General features: G+C 41.5%; 1 protein-coding gene across 2 annotated transcripts in view; it reads left to right on the top strand.

Annotated features, from left to right (window-relative positions):
- The first annotated feature begins 3,045 nt into the window (after positions 1-3,045).
- nsg2 (neuronal vesicle trafficking associated 2) overlaps positions 3,046-21,219 on the top strand; it is a 36,613-nt gene continuing 18,439 nt past the window's right edge. Inside the window, exons 1-3 of one of the 2 annotated variants that reach the window (XM_058627733.1) lie at positions 3,046-3,256; positions 3,528-3,696; positions 19,879-19,989. In XM_058627733.1, the coding sequence (XP_058483716.1) occupies positions 3,568-3,696; positions 19,879-19,989 (240 nt within the window). In that variant the 5' untranslated portion in view covers positions 3,046-3,256; positions 3,528-3,567. Of the gene's footprint in view, positions 3,257-3,521; positions 3,697-19,878; positions 19,990-21,219 lie in introns of both variants that reach the window. The other variant, XM_058627731.1, reaches the window with a different exon arrangement.

Here is a 21,219-nt window from a genome sequence, read left to right as displayed (position 1 = left end):
ACTTTAAATGCTCACATGGAGCTAATGGATTAGGGGATTATGATTTCATTTAGAGGCAGAACCAGGAGAAATGTTTGTTTCACTCTGGGAAAACGTGACTGGCTTAGCTTTAAGTTTACTTTTTTTTCTTTTTTTTTTGATAATACTAGGACATTATGTTGATTATTTTCTCGATTAATCGAGTAATCGTTTGGTCCATAAAATGTCAGAAAAATATTGTTTTTTTTTATCCACAAACCAAAATGATTCACTTTTAATGATTTCTTTGTTATATTGGAGCAAAGAAATGGAGACAAATATTCACATTTAAGAAGCTGGAACAATCTGAAATCTCATTTTAGTGATGAAAAAAGCTTCAAAACCCAGAAAAATGAAATATATTGAACGGAAGCAGATTTGAAATTGAGGTCACATGATGTGACCGTGAAGAGGAGACAAGTCAAATGCTTGAATATAAACTAAAATGATGAATACTATAATATAATGGTATGGAGAAATGTTTGAAAGAGACTGAATGAAGTGACTATAAGTTGATTTAATTCCTGCTTTGAAGGCAAAAGCAGTGTCATGCACACAGTAATTAACCCCAGAGTTGATTTTTTTTCATTCAAACTCTGATCTTGTGAAACCAAAAGACGTACGTCAAAAAAAAAAAAAAAATAGTCCTGGTTTTTCTCTCTCTCTCTGACAGACAATCATAGTGGGGGGGGGAGAGTGAGACACATAAGTGGTCACAGTGGGAGTTTGTCGGATGCTCCGAGGCTCGAGACAAAAGGGGGGAACGGGATCCCGACACTCGAGGAGGCAGAGACAGAAACACAGAGAGGCAGAGAGGCAGGGAACATATTGGTCTCCACTCATTACATTATCACCATGAGCATCCAATCTGGAGCTTGTTGGCATGAATACAGCATCATCCCACCATGAATGATTGTGTGTGTGTGTGTGTGTGTGGTGGCTAAATGACTTTGTCCTCGTAAACCAGGCCATGGCAGTACAGTATGTGTCCCTGTGGGGAAACAGGCAAAGCTTAGGTCTGGGTTCATATTAAACCGAGGATTATGCTAATATAAAAAAGCCACAGGGCTGGACAGAGGAGAGTCTGTGTCTGTACCTGACTTCCCTTTCTCTGCCGTATACAGTATGTGTGTCGGTAATATGAGATGTGTGCTGATGTGCTGCAGTCACAGTACCGTATATACTGTACTGTATACGCCTGTCCTTGCTCTTGGAGGCACGGGCAGGCCGAGACCGGCGAGGGAGGCTGCCATTTGTTTGTGCTTGGCCTGCAGAGGACGACCGACTGCCAAGAACCGGCTCAGCAGAGTGGGGGGGGGGGGAGAGGTGTGGAGGAGTAGAGGAGAGGATGGAAACAGAGAGGAAATTAGAAAACGTATTCATGTATGCAGATTTGTTTAAGGTAAACTGAAATAAAGACAGAGATATACTCTATATTCTTTCATATTAATGTCCAATTTTTCAGGGTTGGATATTTCTGCAAACAACTGAAAAAAAACACATTCATATTTGCGGTTAATGACAACATGAACTCCATATTAAAGATTTAGATGGTACAAATACTTGGTATAGTTCTGAGTATATATATATATTATAAGAAGAAGAAGAAGAAGCTGACTCACGTGTTTTAACTTTAAACCACTGGTGGTCAGCAAAGACAACAATTTTCTTATGGTGTCAAGTTGTTTTACGACATTAAATCCACTGTTATTTAATTAGAAAATAAAATGCTAAAGGTATTTAAATTTAAAATAGCTGATTCAAATTTTTCCTCTGCAGCATTTAAATTGGAAAAATCTCTCCTCTTTAGGCATCTTTTCTATATATATTAATAGTTCAAAAGAGTGATGAGCAACACTTACATCGATCTACAAACAAATCAGTCAATCATTATCATACATGTAAGATACAAAAGAAGGCCATGTGTTGTTTCCTTAAATTATAGAAAAACTGAACAAAATGACTGACGGCTCAGTTGCACCACCTCCTGGTTACATGTGACACCATTTAGGAGATTTCTTTCTTTCTACACAGCACTCAGTGTTCTCCCTGAGCTGCTGACGCTGAGTATTAAAAAGATATGACACAGCTTGAAGTACAATGATAGCCAACTTATTGATGGATATAGGGCAGACGTGGTGGTTTCTATGGAAACAAATGGATACAGGGCATAATGGAAGTCTACTGATGGTATATAAATAGACAAGGGATTTAAAACAAACAAACAAACAAACAAACAAACAAACAAAACAAAAAAGTTATCTAAAACGTCATTTGTTACATGCAACATTTATATATTTTTTATTTTAATATGAAAAGAAAATGAATAAAAAATACAAATAAATGCCATAATAATAGCAAACTCAGTTTGTATTTTTGCACATCTTTTCAGCATAAATCAGTTTTCCAAGAATAATAATAATAATGATAAAAAAAGACTATGGCTGCTCATCATACTGTATATTGTTTTAAAATGAGTGACATAATGCTGTTGGCCAGGACACTCATGTTCAAACTCACTCAATGCATCCATGGGTAAATAATGTTCAATTAAAACAAACAAACAAACAAACAAACAACAAACACAAATCCTGTCCTGCTCTTAGGTCTGCCTGTGTGTCACAAGTTAAACCACCAGATGGTGCTGTAGGACCACAATGAACCATGTTTAAAAAAAACACGTTTTATGTTGCTTTCAATTACTGTGGGAAAATATCAAACATCTCACTTTTGTACATACAAACATTTCTTGAACAGTAACATCAGGAGTGTTTCTGTTTATTTGATGAGCCATCGAGAATGATGTTCAGAGAAAACAGACATGGATATTTAGTGATATGGTTAGGTATATATATATATATCTATATATATATAGATATATATATATGTATATATAGTTAATTATTGGGATTTCACTTTCAAAGCCCAGAAAGCCACCATTCCCCCCCTAGTGGCAGCTCCATCATCTGCTGTGGGTGCAGCAGCGCAGAAGGAGAGAGGCTGTGTTTGGATTAGGGGGTTGGGCTGCCTGCTGGTAGGAAACCTGTCGCCACACTCGCAGTCTGTCTCCGCTGGTGCAGCTTTGCTTTCCCGCAGCAGCAGCAGCAGCAGTAGCTTCAGCTCAGCCTCCAGCCCCATTTGCTGCTTTCCTCCGCCTCACAGACACTGCAGCATCAGCATCAGCAGCAGCAGGAGCATCATCATCAGCAGCAGCATCACAGAGGAAGGACGACCCGCGGTGAGTGACTGCTCCTCTGGTGTTATTGTTTTTATGTGTGTTTTTGTGTTTAGAATTAATTTTGCTTGATGATGCATTTTCTACCAGTTTCTTAAAAAAAAACAAAAAAACAACAACAACAAAATAGTCAAATCCAAACCTGATCTTTTACTTTTACAGCTCACGAGAAAGAATCTCTTGCATCAAACAGCCCTGAGGTGTCTCTGTGTCTGTGTCTCTGTCTCTATCTGAGATGCTGCAAGTTAAATGCATTTTCTCTGTTCAGGAGCAGTCTTCAGGGAAATAAGAGGGATATATAACGTCGCTGAAAGATGGTGAAACTGGGGAGTAATCTTCAAGACAAAGGGGCCAAACCTGTGAGTGTGGAGGACGGCTTTCAAAATGTGCCCCTCATCACTCCACTGGACGTCGGCAGCCTCCAGAGCCAAGCACCTGACAAGGTGAGAGACTGTACTGTGAGAGTTTCCCCTCCATGTCTGTACATGTGTCTGCTGCACCGTCCCCAGTCCATAATATGCTGAGTAACACATACTCGGCATATAAAAGAGACTCATCTCTCCCGGCTGTGTCCTTTGTTTTCTCCTGTCAAGATTAGGGGACAGATTTGGGTGCCAGACAGGCTGTCATTTATCATCTCAGCATCCCATAATAAGTGCCGCCGCCACCGCCGCCGCACGTTAATCCAGTTACCATGGTGGCACTGCAACGTGGAGAGAGCCTGCATGGTATTTTCTATGGGGGTCGGAACAGAGAGTGGCACTGATTGCACATTATGAAAATGAATGGACTCGGGACAAAAGATGAGCTCGTTGACGGCTCTGTGGACAAATGTGGACGCTTTATTATCTGTCTACTGGGTCACAGTGTTGGGCTTTTTCCAAGGAAACAGTTGAGAGAGTTCAGATTTCTACTCTGTTAATCAATTATTTACAAAATGAATCACACCGATTAGGTCTCAACTTATTGACAGAGGAATTACAGTCATTTAAGCCAGTTCACAGTCAGTTTTATGACTTCTTTGGGGTAAAGAACACACATCTACGGCAGTAAATCCACCTCACATACAAACCCTGTCTGGCACACTGTGTCTACAGGACTTTTGGCTGTTCTGTAACAGCCTGAAAACCTTCCTTGTTCATGCACCACACGCTCTCATCAGTCAGTTTACGCTTAATTAAACCAGTCCCATCAAGAATATCACCCACTTACCAGAGTCAAAAGCTGCAACTGTGCTCCAACACACACACAGGTACACACACCCTAACCCACATGTGTCAAACTGGTGGCCCGGGGGCCACATGTGGCCCTCTAATCGATTACATGCGGCCCGCCCACCACTGTGCGAGGTGATGGATATAAGACTAAATGTATTTACCAGCAGTATTTTATAATAGTAATAAGACATTCGGTTGTAATCATTTCTTAATTAAATGTATTACACTCAATATGAAATTACATTTATTTAAGCTGTTTTAATCACAGTTAATCCTCGTCATTATTTGCTAAATGTTCTATTTAATTCTCCGTTTTTGTGCATCATAAATATGTTTTTATTGTGAATAATTTTATATCAAAACAAGCACTTTTACTTTGTAATTCTGTCTAATATCATAATGAATATCTTATTTTGCCCACCTGCTACTAAATAGTTGTTTTTTGCACTTTTGTCCACTATGTCTGCCCCCGCTTGACCAGACTAGATGCTCATTGGCCCCCAGGTCATTTGAGTTTGACACCCCTGCCCTAACCCATTCAAATTGAATATATATTTTGAATATCTAATTGCAATTATAGTTGATATAATGATCTGTCCCCTATTTTTCCTTTCACTTCAACCTGTCTAGGCACATCTTTGAGTCTGGTTCTGTCAGAGATTTCTTGCTGTTAAAGGGGAGTTTTTTCCCTCTCTCTCCACTGATGGTGGTAAATCCACCTCACACACACACCCCGCCTTCCACACTGTGTCTACAGTACTTTCGCTTCGGTTCTATAACAGCCTGAGAACCTTCCTCGTGTGTTCTGTTGAGGGAGACGCTCAAACTTTTTCCCATTCATGTCCCTGTTCGTTCACCACGCGCTCTCTCTCCACCACATTCATAAAGCTGTCAGTCATTTTACGCTTAATTAGACCAGTCCCAGTGGATTCGAGAACATCTCCCACTTACCAGAGTCAAAGCTGCAACTGTGCTCCCACACGATCAAACCCAAACCTCACACCTAATCTAACCCTAAAATAGAGGCTGAACCACTTTGAATAAACATCTAATTGCAATTATTTTGACAGGAATTGCAATTGCAGTTGAGATAATGATCTGTCCCCCATATTTCCTTTCACCACAACCTGTCTAGGCACATGGCCGCACATCTTTGAGTCTGGTTCTGTCAGAGAGTTCTTGCTGTGAAAGTGGAGTTTTCTCTCTCTCCACTGATGCCTGATGATGTAAACTGTTGGGTTTCTCTGCTCTCGATGATGTTGTCTATGTACAGAGCCTTGAGATAAAGGTTTGCTCTTCCGTTGACTCCATCATGCCTCAGGAGACACAGGCACAAAGATTGTCGCTGCTTGTTGCTTTTGGATACTCATTCAATGCTGCTACAGACCTTTTTTTGGGGGGGGTAAATGCACATGGGTCCATTATTCACACTTAAATGAGACAGTGTGTGGGAGTTGCAAAAGGTCATTTTGCTGAAGAAATGTTTGAATCTCGTCTGCGGCTGTAAAGTTGTGAATTTGTCTTCTTTGCAAGTGATGCATGAACGCAAAAAACGGAGGCTAAGAGAAACATTAAAATCCATAATTAAACATCAGAGTGTAGCAGGGGTATGTGGTGGCTGGCAGTGATGGTTCAATTGAAATTCTGCTCACACTACCTTTTTCTTTTTCTTTGCTGTGTTTGTCTATGGTCACATTTCCATGTTTTTAAATGAATGCAAAATGTAGCACTTTAGCCACATGGCAGAGTAGTGAGAGAGTTGGATTTTAACCATGAAAGGGCCAGAAAATTATCCTGTGACTAAGTGCTTTTCGCCCATTTTTCCAGAGGAACTTTCAATATCTGGCAGTTATTTACAATTCACTGCATGTTAAAAACAGTGTATTAACAATTTAAAATGAAGAAAAACTAACAGTTTTAGTTTACGACACACTGTAGTTGTACATGCACACTAGATTGTGCGTGTTCAATTTGAAATTTGACACATTTAGAGTAACATTTATGTCCAAAAACAGACCAAAAAATGTAAACTATGTACAGGCGTTTTCCAACTCTCTCCTTTCTGGTGACAAAGACACTGATTTGGCGTTGGCTCTTTTATTTTGAAAAGATTAGAGTTGATTATGCTCTGTAATGAGCATAGTTACGTTGTTGAGGAGAAAAGGAGTTGCAGACAATCAAAATTCAGTGGTTTAACAACATGTTTTTAACAACATGTTTTTAAACAGAAAAAAACCAATAATCTCGCAGATTTTAATGCTGTTGTTTTTGCCACCCGCCCACAAATAGCTCAGTGTTAAACAGCTTTGAGGATCTGACCTGAGACCAGCTTCCTCCTCTCTGTCCTTTAAACGCTAGTAAAAAGGACGGTTTACTGGGTCATGTGCCCTAACTCGTGGCCCAGATCCTGCGTCTGGTTCTGAGCAGCTTTACAAAATATGACCCCAGCTGTTTTCGCCCTGATCCTGCCTAATGACTGCGCGACCTCCCAACTACAGGGTCACCCACGGATATGTGCACTGAAGGCAGGATTTGTTGTTTACACACACACACACACACACACACACACACACCAAACAATGCTGCTGTGGCCTGCAGAGGCTGAGGAATTAGAGAGGTATTAGGTTTGATTCCATCTGAGCAGGGATGTCACAGCCACCGCTGGGTCGCCAATATCTCGATTGGATTGTCGGTAGTTTGAAAAACAAAAAGACCAACTAGACCTTTTCCCCTTTGTTTGCCGCTTCTCTGACGGCAAAGCTTACGACACAAGGACCGGCTTCAAAGGCCGGCGATAGACAAGCGCGTTTTTTCTAACACACTTCTTGACACATCCTCACCCTCTTTACTGCTCCCTCCTCGCCTCCTTTTGGAGGAGCTTTTATGTCTTATTCATTCTTCACGGCCGTGCTGCCGCCTCAGAAATGGAATCGGCTGGGAGGAGGAGGAGGAGGAGGAGGAGGAGGAGGAGGAATCAACGCGTCGAGTCAGTAACGGATCGTTAAATAATTTCTGTTGCTGTGCTGCACACTGTGCGAGGGCCACTTATTGGATTTGGACGTTCACAGAGTATCCGGGACGTCTGAGGATAAACAAATAAAATGCATCTGTTTAGATAAACAGCAGTTACTACAGATGTCTGATTGGTTAGTGAGTAATTAAAGGGAAGGATTGTCAACTCATTTATCATATTTTATTATGACAAAATATAAAATGTTCACAAGCTGAGTCAAAACTGAAGTTTAGTATCATAACGTTTTCATTCTCTGTAATAAAGGATTAATTCATTGGTGTATAAGATGTGTAATATATGCAAAATAATGAAAAATACTAGAACACCAGATCTTTATGTGATGTTTTCACTAACCTACACTCACCTGGATAAAGGTAGTGAGCGATTAAAGGGATTAATTTCTTCCTAATCGCGATTAATCGCAGAAGTCCAGTCGTTTTTGCATCCAATGAAAAGTACGACAAAGAAAAGAAATCAAATCTTTTGAGAATAAATTATTACGAGACTTTGCATCATTATTTAATTTCATTTAAAAAAAAATATTAAAACGTATACCGCGTTTCACAGCTTTGTCTTTGCTTGATTATAATGACTTTTTTCTCAAACGATTAAATATTTTTTGTTGTTTTAGACACAGTTGTCGTCGAAAAGCAATTCTGGCCAATTGATTTTTAATTACGGTTTAAATTAAGGCAAAGAAAGTTACTTTATGAACTCAACTTTAAGATTATTTTGGGAATATTGGAGGCAATGTCTACTTTAGCATTTCCACGTTGCAGGAGCTCCACTTTAGGGTCGTTGATGAATGAACCAGGCTTCACTTTTAATTATGAAAACGGCCTAAAATGACACAGACGGTGATTCTGTGACAACACAGATGCTGCAAAACGAGTTCTTACCATTTCAGTAGTTGAAGCTTCATTTCTTTTATTAATGATATGAGTATGAATGACTGATTGTATTCCAGGTTTTTTTTTATTAACAGTGAGGCTGAATGACTTCATATATTAATATAAAAAAAAAAGTGTTGCTTGCAGCCATGGACCCACACAATTTCTTGTGCTTCTGTGGAGTTTTTGTTTAATATCTTTCTGCTCATTGTTTTGGTTTCCAGCCTGCAACTTAACTATTTTATCATTTGCAGATGCAGCAGTTTAATATAAGACATGGATAATTCTCTGCAAAGCTGCTGGAGATGAAATATACAGAGCAACAAGGGAGCAACAAGAGAGCAACAAGGGAGCAACAAGGGACCTTATCTCTGGTGCTGTTGCTATAGTTTCAGACCCAAACCTAGTATTTAAAATCCACTTTATCCATCAATAGTGTTATATGACAACACCTTGAAACACTGCTTTCACTTTGAGCAGAAGCTGATCAATTTCCTCTGCAGAGAAGTCTTGACAAGTCTGCCTTTATGCGAGCACTCGTCCAAAGGTGCAAGCATTCCTGACTTTGAATGGGAACGTGTGATTGGTGTAGAACTGCCCATCATTCATTTACAGACTCAGCACAACCCTGGCACCTCCACCACCCTTTTGTTCCTCTGCATTTAAAAAGAGGAAAAAGTGCTTTAACTGCGCGCTTTAGGACACACAATGAAGAGTGTATGCGTGTGATCAACTCAACCATTTGCAAATATGTATGTAATATAAGTTTTTAATTCAAATTTCTAAATAAGATTTCACCCGTTCCGGCCCCTGCCATTTGTGGCTCGGGCCCTAATAAGTTATGCTCAACCAAAGATCCAAACTCTAAAAAGGAGGAGCTGATTAAAAATGTATCGCATTTGAACATAATATCATCACATCATCTTGTCAAAACTCATGTTGTACCAGTGCAGCTGCTGCGAGCGCGGCTCTACTCTGATTCTATAGTTTCCTTGTAAATAAAACAGCGAATTAAATCAATACTGTCCATCTGCATTCCACACAGAAACACGGAGAGGGGAAACAACTCTTCTGCAGCTCTTTGGGGATGAAAAATGAAAGGGAAATCATTGAGATAACAGGGTTTGAGCAATAACACGGCGATAAGACGAGGGAAGAAGTTCTGACAGCTCCTCCTCCACCGGGAGAATCAAATAAAAAACGTGATTGAAGGCAGAGAGACGGCTAAAACCTGACGGGCTGAAACTTTTTCTTTCTGGAATTCTTCTTTTCTGTGTCACTCATTTTGTTCATTTACTCAAACTTCAAAAAGTGTCTTTGTGCCGTTTGAAAAACATACACTTCTTGTACATCACTTCAAAAAGCAACGCTGTGTGGCGTCAGTCGACGTGCAAATTAACTGTGGCGCTTCATTACAGACCTGAAAAGCATCGCGGAGGTGTAAAAGAATGTGCACGTACAAGCGTACGTGATTCATGGAACATTTCTTAGAGGAAAGTGCATGTAGAGGCTGCGCTGGAATCATTTACCTCCCTGGTATTAATGTAGTACCTGTCAGTCTCTGTAACAACAGTATTTAAGGTCACAGCAAGTTAGGAAAATTCATATTATGTTAATAAAACTCTCCTCAAAACTCTCCTCACGTGAACTTAAGTCTTGTTATGCTACTTTTTGTGGATTTTGACTAGGGATGGGAATCAGTATCAGTCAAAAATTCTACACTATAAACATGGAAATAAAAGCATTTTAGCCGAGTCATGTTTGGGCAGTTTACTTCTTCATTTTGGGTGAACAATATTTGTTACACAGTTGGAGAATTATGTCTTTTAAATGTGTTAACAGCTTCATACGTTCATAAATGCTCTAAAACGATGTGTATCAGACTGATATCGGTATCGCCCCATCCCTAATTTTGATGAAAACCCTAATTAGTCGACATCTTTTTTATTGTTTAAGTCATTATTTTGACTCCCAGTCACATAATAGTGTATTAGTGTGACTTTGAGAAATTTAACTTAGTACTATTTCTAACATGTTTACATGTGTATAAAAGTCTGGTTGTAATCGGATTAACACTATCATTTGCTGACTACTGCATGTTTTTGCACAGGTGATTTAACCCACCTGCCTACGTTTTTGGTGCAATAAATAATGTCTGCACTCATTCTTATATTAACACATCAATAACCACCAATAGCCATTGTTCGATTCCCAGATAGATGATCCTTCTGCCCTGTTTTGCTGACATCCTCAAATAAAGACAAAATGCCTAAATAAATAAATAAATAAAATCATCATGGTGAAGCCTCTGCTGCATGAGACCTCAAACTTATAATTAGGGTTCGAGCAACAAGGTTGCAAGAACCCTATTGAAACTGGAAGGATTATTATTTAGGGTTCGAGCAACAAGGTTGCAAGAACCCTATTGAAACTGGAAGGATTATTATTATTATTAGGGTTCGAGCAACAAGGTTGCAAGAAACCTATTGAAACTGGAAGGATTATTATTATTATTCTTATTATTCCTTAAAGTAAATCGCGTTTTTGAGGCCTTTCCCATACCCCAAAACTCACAGATTTTTGTGACCGCATCAATCCTGGTGTAAATTTACGTCTGAAAAAGGTTCGGGGAATGTGCGTCAAAAATTGAATGTGGGAGGGGCCAAAACGTGCGAAGCGACCTGTCAAAATTCACCATGACCAACACAATTATCGCACATGCACGAAAATCGGTACACATGTGTAGTGGGTCAGGATGAAGAAAAAATTACATTATGACCATGATCCAAACCCAACAGGAAATCCGCCATCTTGGGTTGATTGGCGATTTTTTGGCGATTTTGGCGAATTCGCAGCAATGGTATTTGAACTAACTCCTCCTAGAGTTTTCGTGCGATCACCTTCAAACTTGGTGAGGTCCCTGTGGACCAGTTGAGGAGCTCACGGTATCAAAAGTTTTTTCAAATGTTGCACGGCGCACGAGATAGGGGGCGGCAAAGTTCGTGATGATTCTGATGTTTCGCATCAGAAAAACAAAACTCTTATAACTTTGCGATGGAAGGTCCGATCCGAACCAAACTTGCTATGATTGATGATGGGCCATGGCTGAAGACGTCTATGAAAAAACGGTGAAGTTTGAAAACAGCACCTCCTTGTGGTGAAAGAAAATACACAAAAAAAAAGTTTTTCTACGATTTCGGGAATAACTTTTACACAGATAATCGTACCGCACTCAAAATTGGTGACAACAGTCAAAACACATGGTAGATGATGCGTGATCAATATGACGACAAATCGTTTAACGGTGTTGCCATGGCAACGACGCAAAGTCGGATTTTTGGGACAAAAAATCAAACTGCTACAACTTCGTGAATCCTGGTCGGATCTGAACCAAACTTGCTAGGATTGATGATAGTCCGGCCCTAAAGACGTCTATATGAAAATATTAAATTTCGAAAACAGCGCCCCCTGGTGACAGCAGACAATATGACAGCTTGTATTTCAATTATCTCCTCCTAGAGCTTTTGTGCGATCACCTTCAAACTTGGTGAGATCAATGTGGACGAGTTGAGCATCAAAAGTTATCAAAAGCTTTTTAAAATATTGTATGGCGTACGAGATAGGGGGCGCCAAAATTGGAGATAATAATAATTTTTCATAACAGACAATGAAACTCTTATAACTTCGCGATGGAAGGTCTGATCCCAACCAAACTTGCTATAGTTGATGATGGTTAGTTGCTGAAGACGACTGTATAGCTGAAACGGTACATTTTGAAAACAGCGCCTCCTGGTGGTGGTAGAAAATTCTAAAAAAAGAAACTGTTACAACTTTGCCAATCCTGGTCCGATCTGAACCAAACTTGCAAGGATTGATGACAGTCCGGCCCTGAACACGTCTATATGAAAATATTCATTTTCAAATACAGCGCCCCCTGGTGACAGCAGACAGAATTACATTTATAGTTTTTGATGCTGCTCCAACAGGGATTGTTGTATCCACTTGAAACTTAGTATGTAGGACCCCAGACCCTTCCTCAACATGTCCGTAAAAGGTCACCTCCCTACAGGAAGTAGAACGCCCGAAACAGGAAGTAAAGTCTTACATAGTCCGATTGACACGAAACTAGATATGTGAGTTATGGGACCTTCCCTGAATATGTTTACGGAGACGCCGTTGACCGAACAGGAAGTCGGCCATTTTAAACAGGAAGTGCCTTCTAACTTTGCCGTACATTGTCCAATCTGCACAAAACCTTATATGTGACACCAGGGACCTGTCCTGAGCATGTCCGTAAAAGGTCACCTCCCTACAGGAAGTGGAACGCCCGAAACAGGAAGTAAAGTCTTACATTGTCCGATCTTAACAAAACTTGATATGTAAGACAAGGGAACTTCCCTGAACACGTTTACGGAGACGAACAGGAAGTTGGCCATTTTAAACAGGAAGTGCCCTCTAACTTTGCCGTACGTTGTCCGATTTGCACGAAACCTTTTATGTGACACCAGGGACCTGTCCTGAGCATGTCTGCAAGAGATGACCTCCCAACAGGAAGTGGAATGCCCGAAACAGGAAGTAAACTCTAAGATTGTCCGATCAGCACAAAACTTGATATGTAAGACAAGGGAAGTTCCCTGAACACGTTTACGGACACGCACTTGACCGAACAGGAAGTCTGCCATTTTAAACAGGAAGTCCGCTATAACTTTGCCATACGTTGCCCGATCCCCCTCGAAATTTGGAACGACATGCGCAGGGACGCCGCTGAAAATAACTAGTACTGAAAATAACTAGTACTGAAAATAACTAGTACTGAAAATAACTAGTACTGAAAATAACTAGTACCGCGCGCGGTGAATGAACGGGTGAGAGCGCGAGGCACGCGGGGAGCCGTGGCACACGGCGACCCGCGTGGGTCGGCTCGAACCCGTTCAGAACCGCGCGCGGTACTAGTTATTATTATTATTCTTATTATTCCTTAAAGTAAATCGCCTTTTTGAGGCCTTTCCCATACCCCAAAACTCACAGATTTTTGTGACCGCATCAATCGTGGTGTAAATTTACGTCTGAAAAAGGTTCGGGGAATGTGCGTCGAAAATTGAATGTGGGAGGGGCCAATAAGTGCGGCGCCACCTGTCCAAATTCACCATGACCAACACAAATATCGCACATGCACGAAATTCGGTACACATGTGTAGTGGGTCAGGATGAAGAAAAAATTACATTATGACCATGATCCAAACCCAACAGGAAATCCGCCATCTTGGGTTGATTGGCGATTTTTTGGCGATTTTGGCGAATTCGCAGCAATGGTATTTGAACCAACTCCTCCTAGAGTTTTCGTGCGATCACCTTCAAACTTGGTGAGGTCCCTGTGGACCAGTTGAGGAGCTCACGGTATCAAAAGTTTTTTCAAATGTCGCACGGCGCGCGAGATAGGGGGCGGCAAAGTTCGTGATGATTCTGATGTTTCGCATCAGAAAAACAAAACTCTTATAACTTTGCGATGGAAGGTCCGATCCGAACCAAACTTGCTATGATTGATGATGGGCCATGGCTGAAGACGTCTATGAAAAAACGGTGAAGTTTGAAAACAGCGCCTCCTTGTGGTGAAAGAAAATACACAAAAAAAAAGTTTTTTTACGATTTGGGGAATAACTTTTACACAGATAATCGTACCGCACTCAAAATTGGTGACAACAGTCAAAACACATGGTAGATGATGCGTGATCAATATGACGACAAATCGTTTAACGGTGTTGCCATGGCAACGACGCAAAGTCGGATTTTTGGGACAAAAAATCAAACTGCTACAACTTCGCGAATCCTGGTCCGATCTGAACCAAACTTGCTAGGATTGATGATAGTCCGGCCCTAAAGACGTCTATATGAAAATATTAAATTTCGAAAACAGCGCCTCCTGGTGACAGCAGACAATATGACAGCTTGTATTTCAATTATCTCCTCCTAGAGCTTTTGTGCGATCACCTTCAAACTTGGTGAGATCAATGTGGACGAGTTGAGCATCAAAAGTTATCAAAAGCTTTTTAAAATATTGTATGGCGTACGAGATAGGGGGCGCCAAAATTGGAGATAATAATTATTTTTCATAACAGACAATGAAACTCTTATAACTTCGCGATGGAAGGTCTGATCCCAACCAAACTTGCTATAGTTGATGATGGTTAGTTGCTGAAGACGACTATGTTGCTGAAACGGTACATTTTGAAAACAGCGCCTCCTGGTGGTGGTAGAAAATTCTAAAAAAACAAACTGTTACACATTGCCAATCCTGGTCCGATCTGAACCAAACTTGCAAGGATTAATGACAGTCCGGCCCTGAACACGTCTATATGAAAATATTCATTTTCAAATACAGCGCCCCCTGGTGACATCAGACAGAATTACATTTATAGTTTTTGATGCTGCTCCAACAGGGATTGTTGTATCCACTTGAAACTTAGTATGTGGGACCCCAGACCCTTCCTCAACATGTCCGTAAAAGGTCACCTCCCTACAGGAAGTGGAACGCCCGAAACAGGAAGTAAAGTCTTACATAGTCCGATTGACACGAAACTAGATATGTGAGTTACGGGACCTTCCCTGAACATGTTTACGGAGACGAACAGGAAGTCGGCCATTTTAAACAGGAAGTGCCCTCTAACTTTGCCGTACGTTGTCTGATTTGCACAAAACCTTTTATGTGACACCAGGGACCTGTCCTGAGCATGTCCGTAAAAGGTCACCTCCCTACAGGAAGTGGAACACCCGAAACAGGAAGTAAAGTCTTACATTGTCCGATTGACACAAAACTAGATATGTGAGTTACGGGACCTTCCCTGAACATGTTTCCAGAGACGAACAGGAAGTCGGCCATTTTAAACAGGAAGTGCCCTCTAACTTTGCCGTACGTTGTCCGATTTGCACAAAACCTTTTATGTGACACCAGGGACCTGTCCTGAGCATGTCCGTAAAAGGTCACCTCCCTACAGGAAGTGGAACACCCGAAACAGGAAGTAAAGTCTTACATTGTCCGATTGACACAAAACTAGATATGTGAGTTACGGGACCTTCCCTGAACATGTTTCCAGAGACGAACAGGAAGTTGGCCATTTTAAACAGGAAGTGCCCTCTCACTTTCCGTACGTGGTCCGATTTGCACAAAACCTTATATGTGACACCAGGGACCTGTCCTGAGCATGTCTGCAAAAGATGACCTCCCAACAGGAAGTGGAATGCCCGAAACAGGAAGTAAACTCTAAGATTGTCCGATCTGAACAAAACTTGATATGTAAGACAAGGGAACTTCCCTGAACATGTTTACGGACGCGCATTTGACCGATCAGGAAGTCGGCCATTTTAAACAGGAAGTGCCCTATAACTTTGCCATACGTTGCCCGATCCCCCCCGAAATTTGGATCGGCATGCGCGGGGACGCCGCTGAAAATAACTAGTACTGAAAATAACTAGTACTGAAAATAACTAGTACCGCGCGCGGTGAATGAACGGGTGAGAGCGCGAGGCACGCGGGGAGCCGTGGCACACGGCGACCCGCGTGGGTCGGCTCGAACCCGTTCAGAACCGCGCGCGGTACTAGTTATTTTCAGTACTAGTTATTTTCAGTACTAGTTATTTTTATTATTATTATTCTTATTATTCCTTAAAGTAAATCGCGTTTTTGAGGCCTTTCCCATACCCCAAAACTCACAGATTTTTGTGACCGCATCAATCGTGGTGTAAATTTACGTCTGAAAAAGGTTCGGGGAATGTGCGTCAAAAATTGAATGTGGGAGGGGCCAATAAGTGCGGCGCCACCTGTCCAAATTCACCATGACCAACACAATTATCGCACATGCCCGAAATTCGGTACACATGTGTAGTGGGTCAGGATGAAGAAAAAATGACATTATGACCATGATCCAAACCCAACAGGAAATCCGCCATCTTGGGTTGATTGGCCATTTTTTGGCGATTTTGGCGAATTCGCAGCAATGGTATTTGAACTAACTCCTCCTAGAGTTTTCGTGCGATCACCTTCAAACTTGGTGAGGTCCCTGTGGACCAGTTGAGGAGCTCACGGTATCAAAAGTTTTTTCAAATGTCGCACGGCGCACGAGATAGGGGGCGGCAAAGTTCGTGATGATTCTGATGTTTCGCATCAGAAAAACAAAACTCTTATAACTTTGCGATGGAAGGTCCGATCCGAACCAAACTTGCTATGATTGATGATGGGCCATGGCTGAAGACGTCTATGAAAAAACGGTGAAGTTTGAAAACAGCGCCTCCTTGTGGTGAAAGAAAATACACAAAAAAAAAGTTTTTTTACGATTTCGAGAATAACTTTTACACAGATAATCGTACCGCACTGAAAATTGGTGACAACAGTCAAAACACATGGTAGATGATGCGTGATCAATATGACAACAAATCGTTTAACGGTGTTGCCATGGCAACGACGCAAAGTCGGATTTTTGGGACAAAAAATCAAACTGCTACAACTTCGTGAATCCTGGTCCGATCTGAACCAAACTTGCTAGGATTGATGATAGTCCGGCCCTAAAGACGTCTATATGAAAATATTAAATTTCGAAAACAGCGCCCCCTGGTGACAGCAGACAATATGACAGCTTGTATTTCAATTATCTCCTCCTAGAGCTTTTGTGCGATCACCTTCAAACTTGGTGAGATCAATGTGGACGAGTTGAGCATCAAAAGTTATCGAAAGCTTTTTAAAATATTGTATGGCGTACGAGATAGGGGGCGCCAAAATTGGAGATAATAATAATTTTTCATAACAGACAATGAAACTCTTATAACTTCGCGATGGAAGGTCTGATCCCAACCAAACTTGCTATAGTTGATGCTGGTTAGTTGCTGAAGACGACTATGTTGCTGAAACGGTACATTTTGAAAACAGCACCTCCTGGTGGTGGTAGAAAATTCTAAAAAAACAAACTGTTACAACTTTGCCAATCCTGGTCCGATCTGAACCAAACTTGCAAGGATTGATGACAGTCCGGCCCTGAACACGTCTATATGAAAATATTCATTTTCAAATACAGCGCCCCCTGGTGACAGCAGACAGAATTACATTTATAGTTTTTGATGCTGCTCCAACAGGGATTGTTGTATCCACTTGAAACTTAGTATGTGGGACCCCAGACCCTTCCTCAACATGTCCGTAAAAGGTCACCTCCCTACAGGAAGTGGAACGCCCGAAACAGGAAGTAAAATCTTACATTGACCGATTGACACGAAACTAGATATGTGAGTTACTGGACCTTCCCTGAACATGTTTCCGGAGACGCCGTTGACCGAACAGGAAGTCGGCCATTTTAAACAGGAAGTGCCCTCTAACTTTGCCGTACGTTGTCCGATCTGCACAAAACCTTATATGTGACACCAGGGACCTGTCCTGAGCATGTCCGTAAAAGGTCACCTCCCTACAGGAAGTGGAACGCCCGAAACAGGAAGTAAAGTCTTACATTGTCCGATTTGAACAAAACTTGATATGTAAGACAAGGGAACTTCCCTGAACACGTTTATGGAGACGAACAGGAAGTTGGCGATTTTAAACAGGAAGTGCCCTCTAACTTTGCCGTACGTTGTCCGATTTGCACGAAACCTTTTATGTGACACCAGGGACCTGTCCTGAGCATGTCTGCAAGAGATGACCTCCCAACAGGAAGTGGAATGCCCGAAACAGGAAGTAAACTCTAAGATTATCCGATCTGCACAAAACTTGATATGTAAGACAAGGGAAGTTCCCTGAACACGTTTACGTACACGCACTTGACCGAACAGGAAGTCTGCCATTTTAAACAGGAAGTGCCCTATAACTTTGTCATACGTTGCCCGATCCCCCTCGAAATTTGGAACGACATGCGCAGGGACGCCGCTGAAAATAACTAGTACTGAAAATAACTAGTACTGAAAATAACTAGTACCGCGCGCGGTGAATGAACGGGTGAGAGCGCGAGGCACGCGGGGAGCCGTGGCACACGGCGACCCGCGTGGGTCGGCTCGAACCCGTTCAGAACCGCGCGCGGTACTAGTTACACTTTTATTCATGCTGTCACAACTGTGTTTTTTTCCTCTTGATAGATGAATGGTTTAGCAGAGAGTATCGGGGCACGTCGGGGGAAGAAAGGAGATACTTGGTTTCTCAGGATCTCAGCGATAGCTACTGAGCTGCGGCCGTGTTTGATTGATCGTCAACTTCATTAGGAAACAGGGAATAATGGAGGCAGAGGAAAAGCAAAAGAAAAAAAATGAATGTAATGAAGCCACATCACGCGCCGTTATATCCAAACCCCGGGTCAGATTATTGTGAAATGAGTCAGAGAATTAGAAAGTTGAGGCAAAACTAAGGAGACACAGCTTATATACAGCACATGCTGTGGAGGGAGACAACGAGACACAGGTGAATCTAATGAGGGCGGGGCAGACAATCAGGGACAGGAAGTGAAGGGATCTGAAATGAGAGGAAAGGTAAGTTTCAAAATAAAACAGGAAACATGAAAGAAAGAAACCAAAAAACATGACCTTAAGGGGAATGCCGAGATGTATCAAAGTAATGCTGCAGTTGTGCAGCATTACATTTTTACTTCTCTATCTAACTATATCTTTTCATTTATACGCTCACCACTTGTTTTGTTTGTACAATCTTAAACTGTAAATACACCCATCAGATAAACACATTTTAAAGTATGAAAAAAGACAGTTTTCTTAAACAAAAACAACTAATTATCCTGTACAAACATCCTCAGTGGAAGCTCAGCTGAGTAAATTCCTCCTCCTCCCACTTTTTTGAACCAGCACCTTCCAAAAGTCAAGGTGCTGACCTCCGTCTCTTCTCCTCTGTGTCCTTCTCCGCCACACTCCTGTACTTTGACCGTGATGAGCCAACGTTAGACTGACACTGACAGTACTGGGACACATCTCTGTCCTACTGTTGACCCAGAGGACAGTTGTTTTTCATTGTCTTGTGGACGCCTGCCTGACCTTATATGAAGACACAGTTGAGCTTCCACAGATGCCTGGCAGTGCACTGTGTGTCTTCTCTGGCTAAACTCTTATATGGATTTATGGGGGAATAAAAGAGAGTCCGTCACATTCACTGCTGCTGCTGCTGCTGTGATGCTGTGTTGTTATATACACGTGTCTCTCGAGCTGTGCATTTGTCTTAATCTCTTTTTGATGATATTTTGTATTGCGGAGCCGCGTTTGAGTTGCTGATGTGCATCACGTGCCGTATCAGGCTCAGGATCTCATATTATGCCCACATTCATTTGAATATCTGGAGAATAGGAGGCAAACAGGGATGTGGTACCCAATACCAAATGATGTAACAACTTTGATCACATTTGTTCATGTTTTTTAGGTGTTCTTAATCTCGTTTTTACATCGCCGCCTTGTAAATTAAAGTGTTATTTAGACCAAAGTGATGTTTTATATTTATAATTGGGACTTGATGATGACTGTCTCTCTCTCTCTCTCGTGGAGGTGGTGGTGAAAACTCGCACAGAGTACCAGACAGAGAAGAAGAGGCTGAAGGTTCCCAAGGTGGAGGAGTTCACCATCAGCTTCACCGACGGCGTGTCCGAAAGACTTAAGGTGAGATTATGAGTGATTAAAAACCTGCTGTACTTGATTATCTTTATTATTTGTTGTACAAATGCCACCTGAATCTATCCTGTGTATTTACTAGGCTCATTTTCATCATGATTGTGATAATTCAAAGGCTTTTTTAAAGCCTTTTCTCATGTTGGGCTGCCAGTTTGGTTTAGGAATTGAGCAAATTACTCTTTGGAGACGGACACATGGAAAGAAGAACATTATACTAGTTTTTTGTTATATATAAACACTACGATGCTTATAAAATACACCACATTGTTGGGGGATAATATGGTCTCTAAGGTTTTGGCTTGGAACACACGCCTGTGATTCATTAGTTTCTCTGATTTCCCCTTTGAAAGACTCCCCTTTGTTTTCATTTCATGATGTGTTTTAAGTCGTCTGGGATTGGCTGGGAATGAATGAAATCCTCAGAGGTTAAAATATTGAGTCATCTTTTATGAGAAAAGATAATAAAACAACAACATCTGTTTGCAGAACTTATATTTACCTCTCTCTCATTTATCATCTCTCAGATACCCTGAGATTTATCTGGTGAGTGTGTGGGAGGAGCCTAGAATACCACTGAACAAAACTACTTAAGTGTATTTAAAGGTTGGGGATAGACACTTTTTAACATGATGATTAAAATTCAACATCATATGTAAAAGTACTCCATTATTAGTGGTTTTAGTGATTCTACTTGGTGCAAAGAATACTTCTACAACTACAACTGTGTGTCCCTGTTGCAAATGTTAGGGCATATGTCGTGTGTGTGTGTGTGTGTGTCTGTGTGTGTGTACCGTTCCAACAACATCTCCATCACTAAGGAACTGCCTGTTCCATTCTGCTGTCGTTAGGGGAGACCAAAGAGAACTTATGTTGTCATGGCAGCAAAGAAAAAACCTTCTTCCTCTGCAACACTGACAGAGAGCGCGCGTGAGAGAGAGAGAGGGGGAGAGAGAGAGAGAGAGAGAGAGAGAGAGAGAGAGAGAGAGAGGGAGGCAGAAAGGTGTGCAAGTAGAGATGTGCAAATGTGGAGGTGAAACACACAAACGCCTGAAAGGTCCTTCAGAGTGGAGGAAGGCAGAGTTAGATATCACACACCAAAAGACGGGAGTGTAATGGTCTCACACACACACACACACACACACACACAAGACACTGCTGCCAAGGTCAGGGAGAAAACTGCATCACTCTGGCCTCGACAGCTTTCTGAAGCAATGCAGA

This window comes from Solea solea, chromosome 4 (genome assembly GCF_958295425.1).
Source record: "Solea solea chromosome 4, fSolSol10.1, whole genome shotgun sequence".
Taxonomy (NCBI): domain Eukaryota; kingdom Metazoa; phylum Chordata; class Actinopteri; order Pleuronectiformes; family Soleidae; genus Solea; species Solea solea.
Note: the sequence above shows the minus strand (reverse complement) of the source record. Positions and strands in the feature narration are given on the sequence as shown.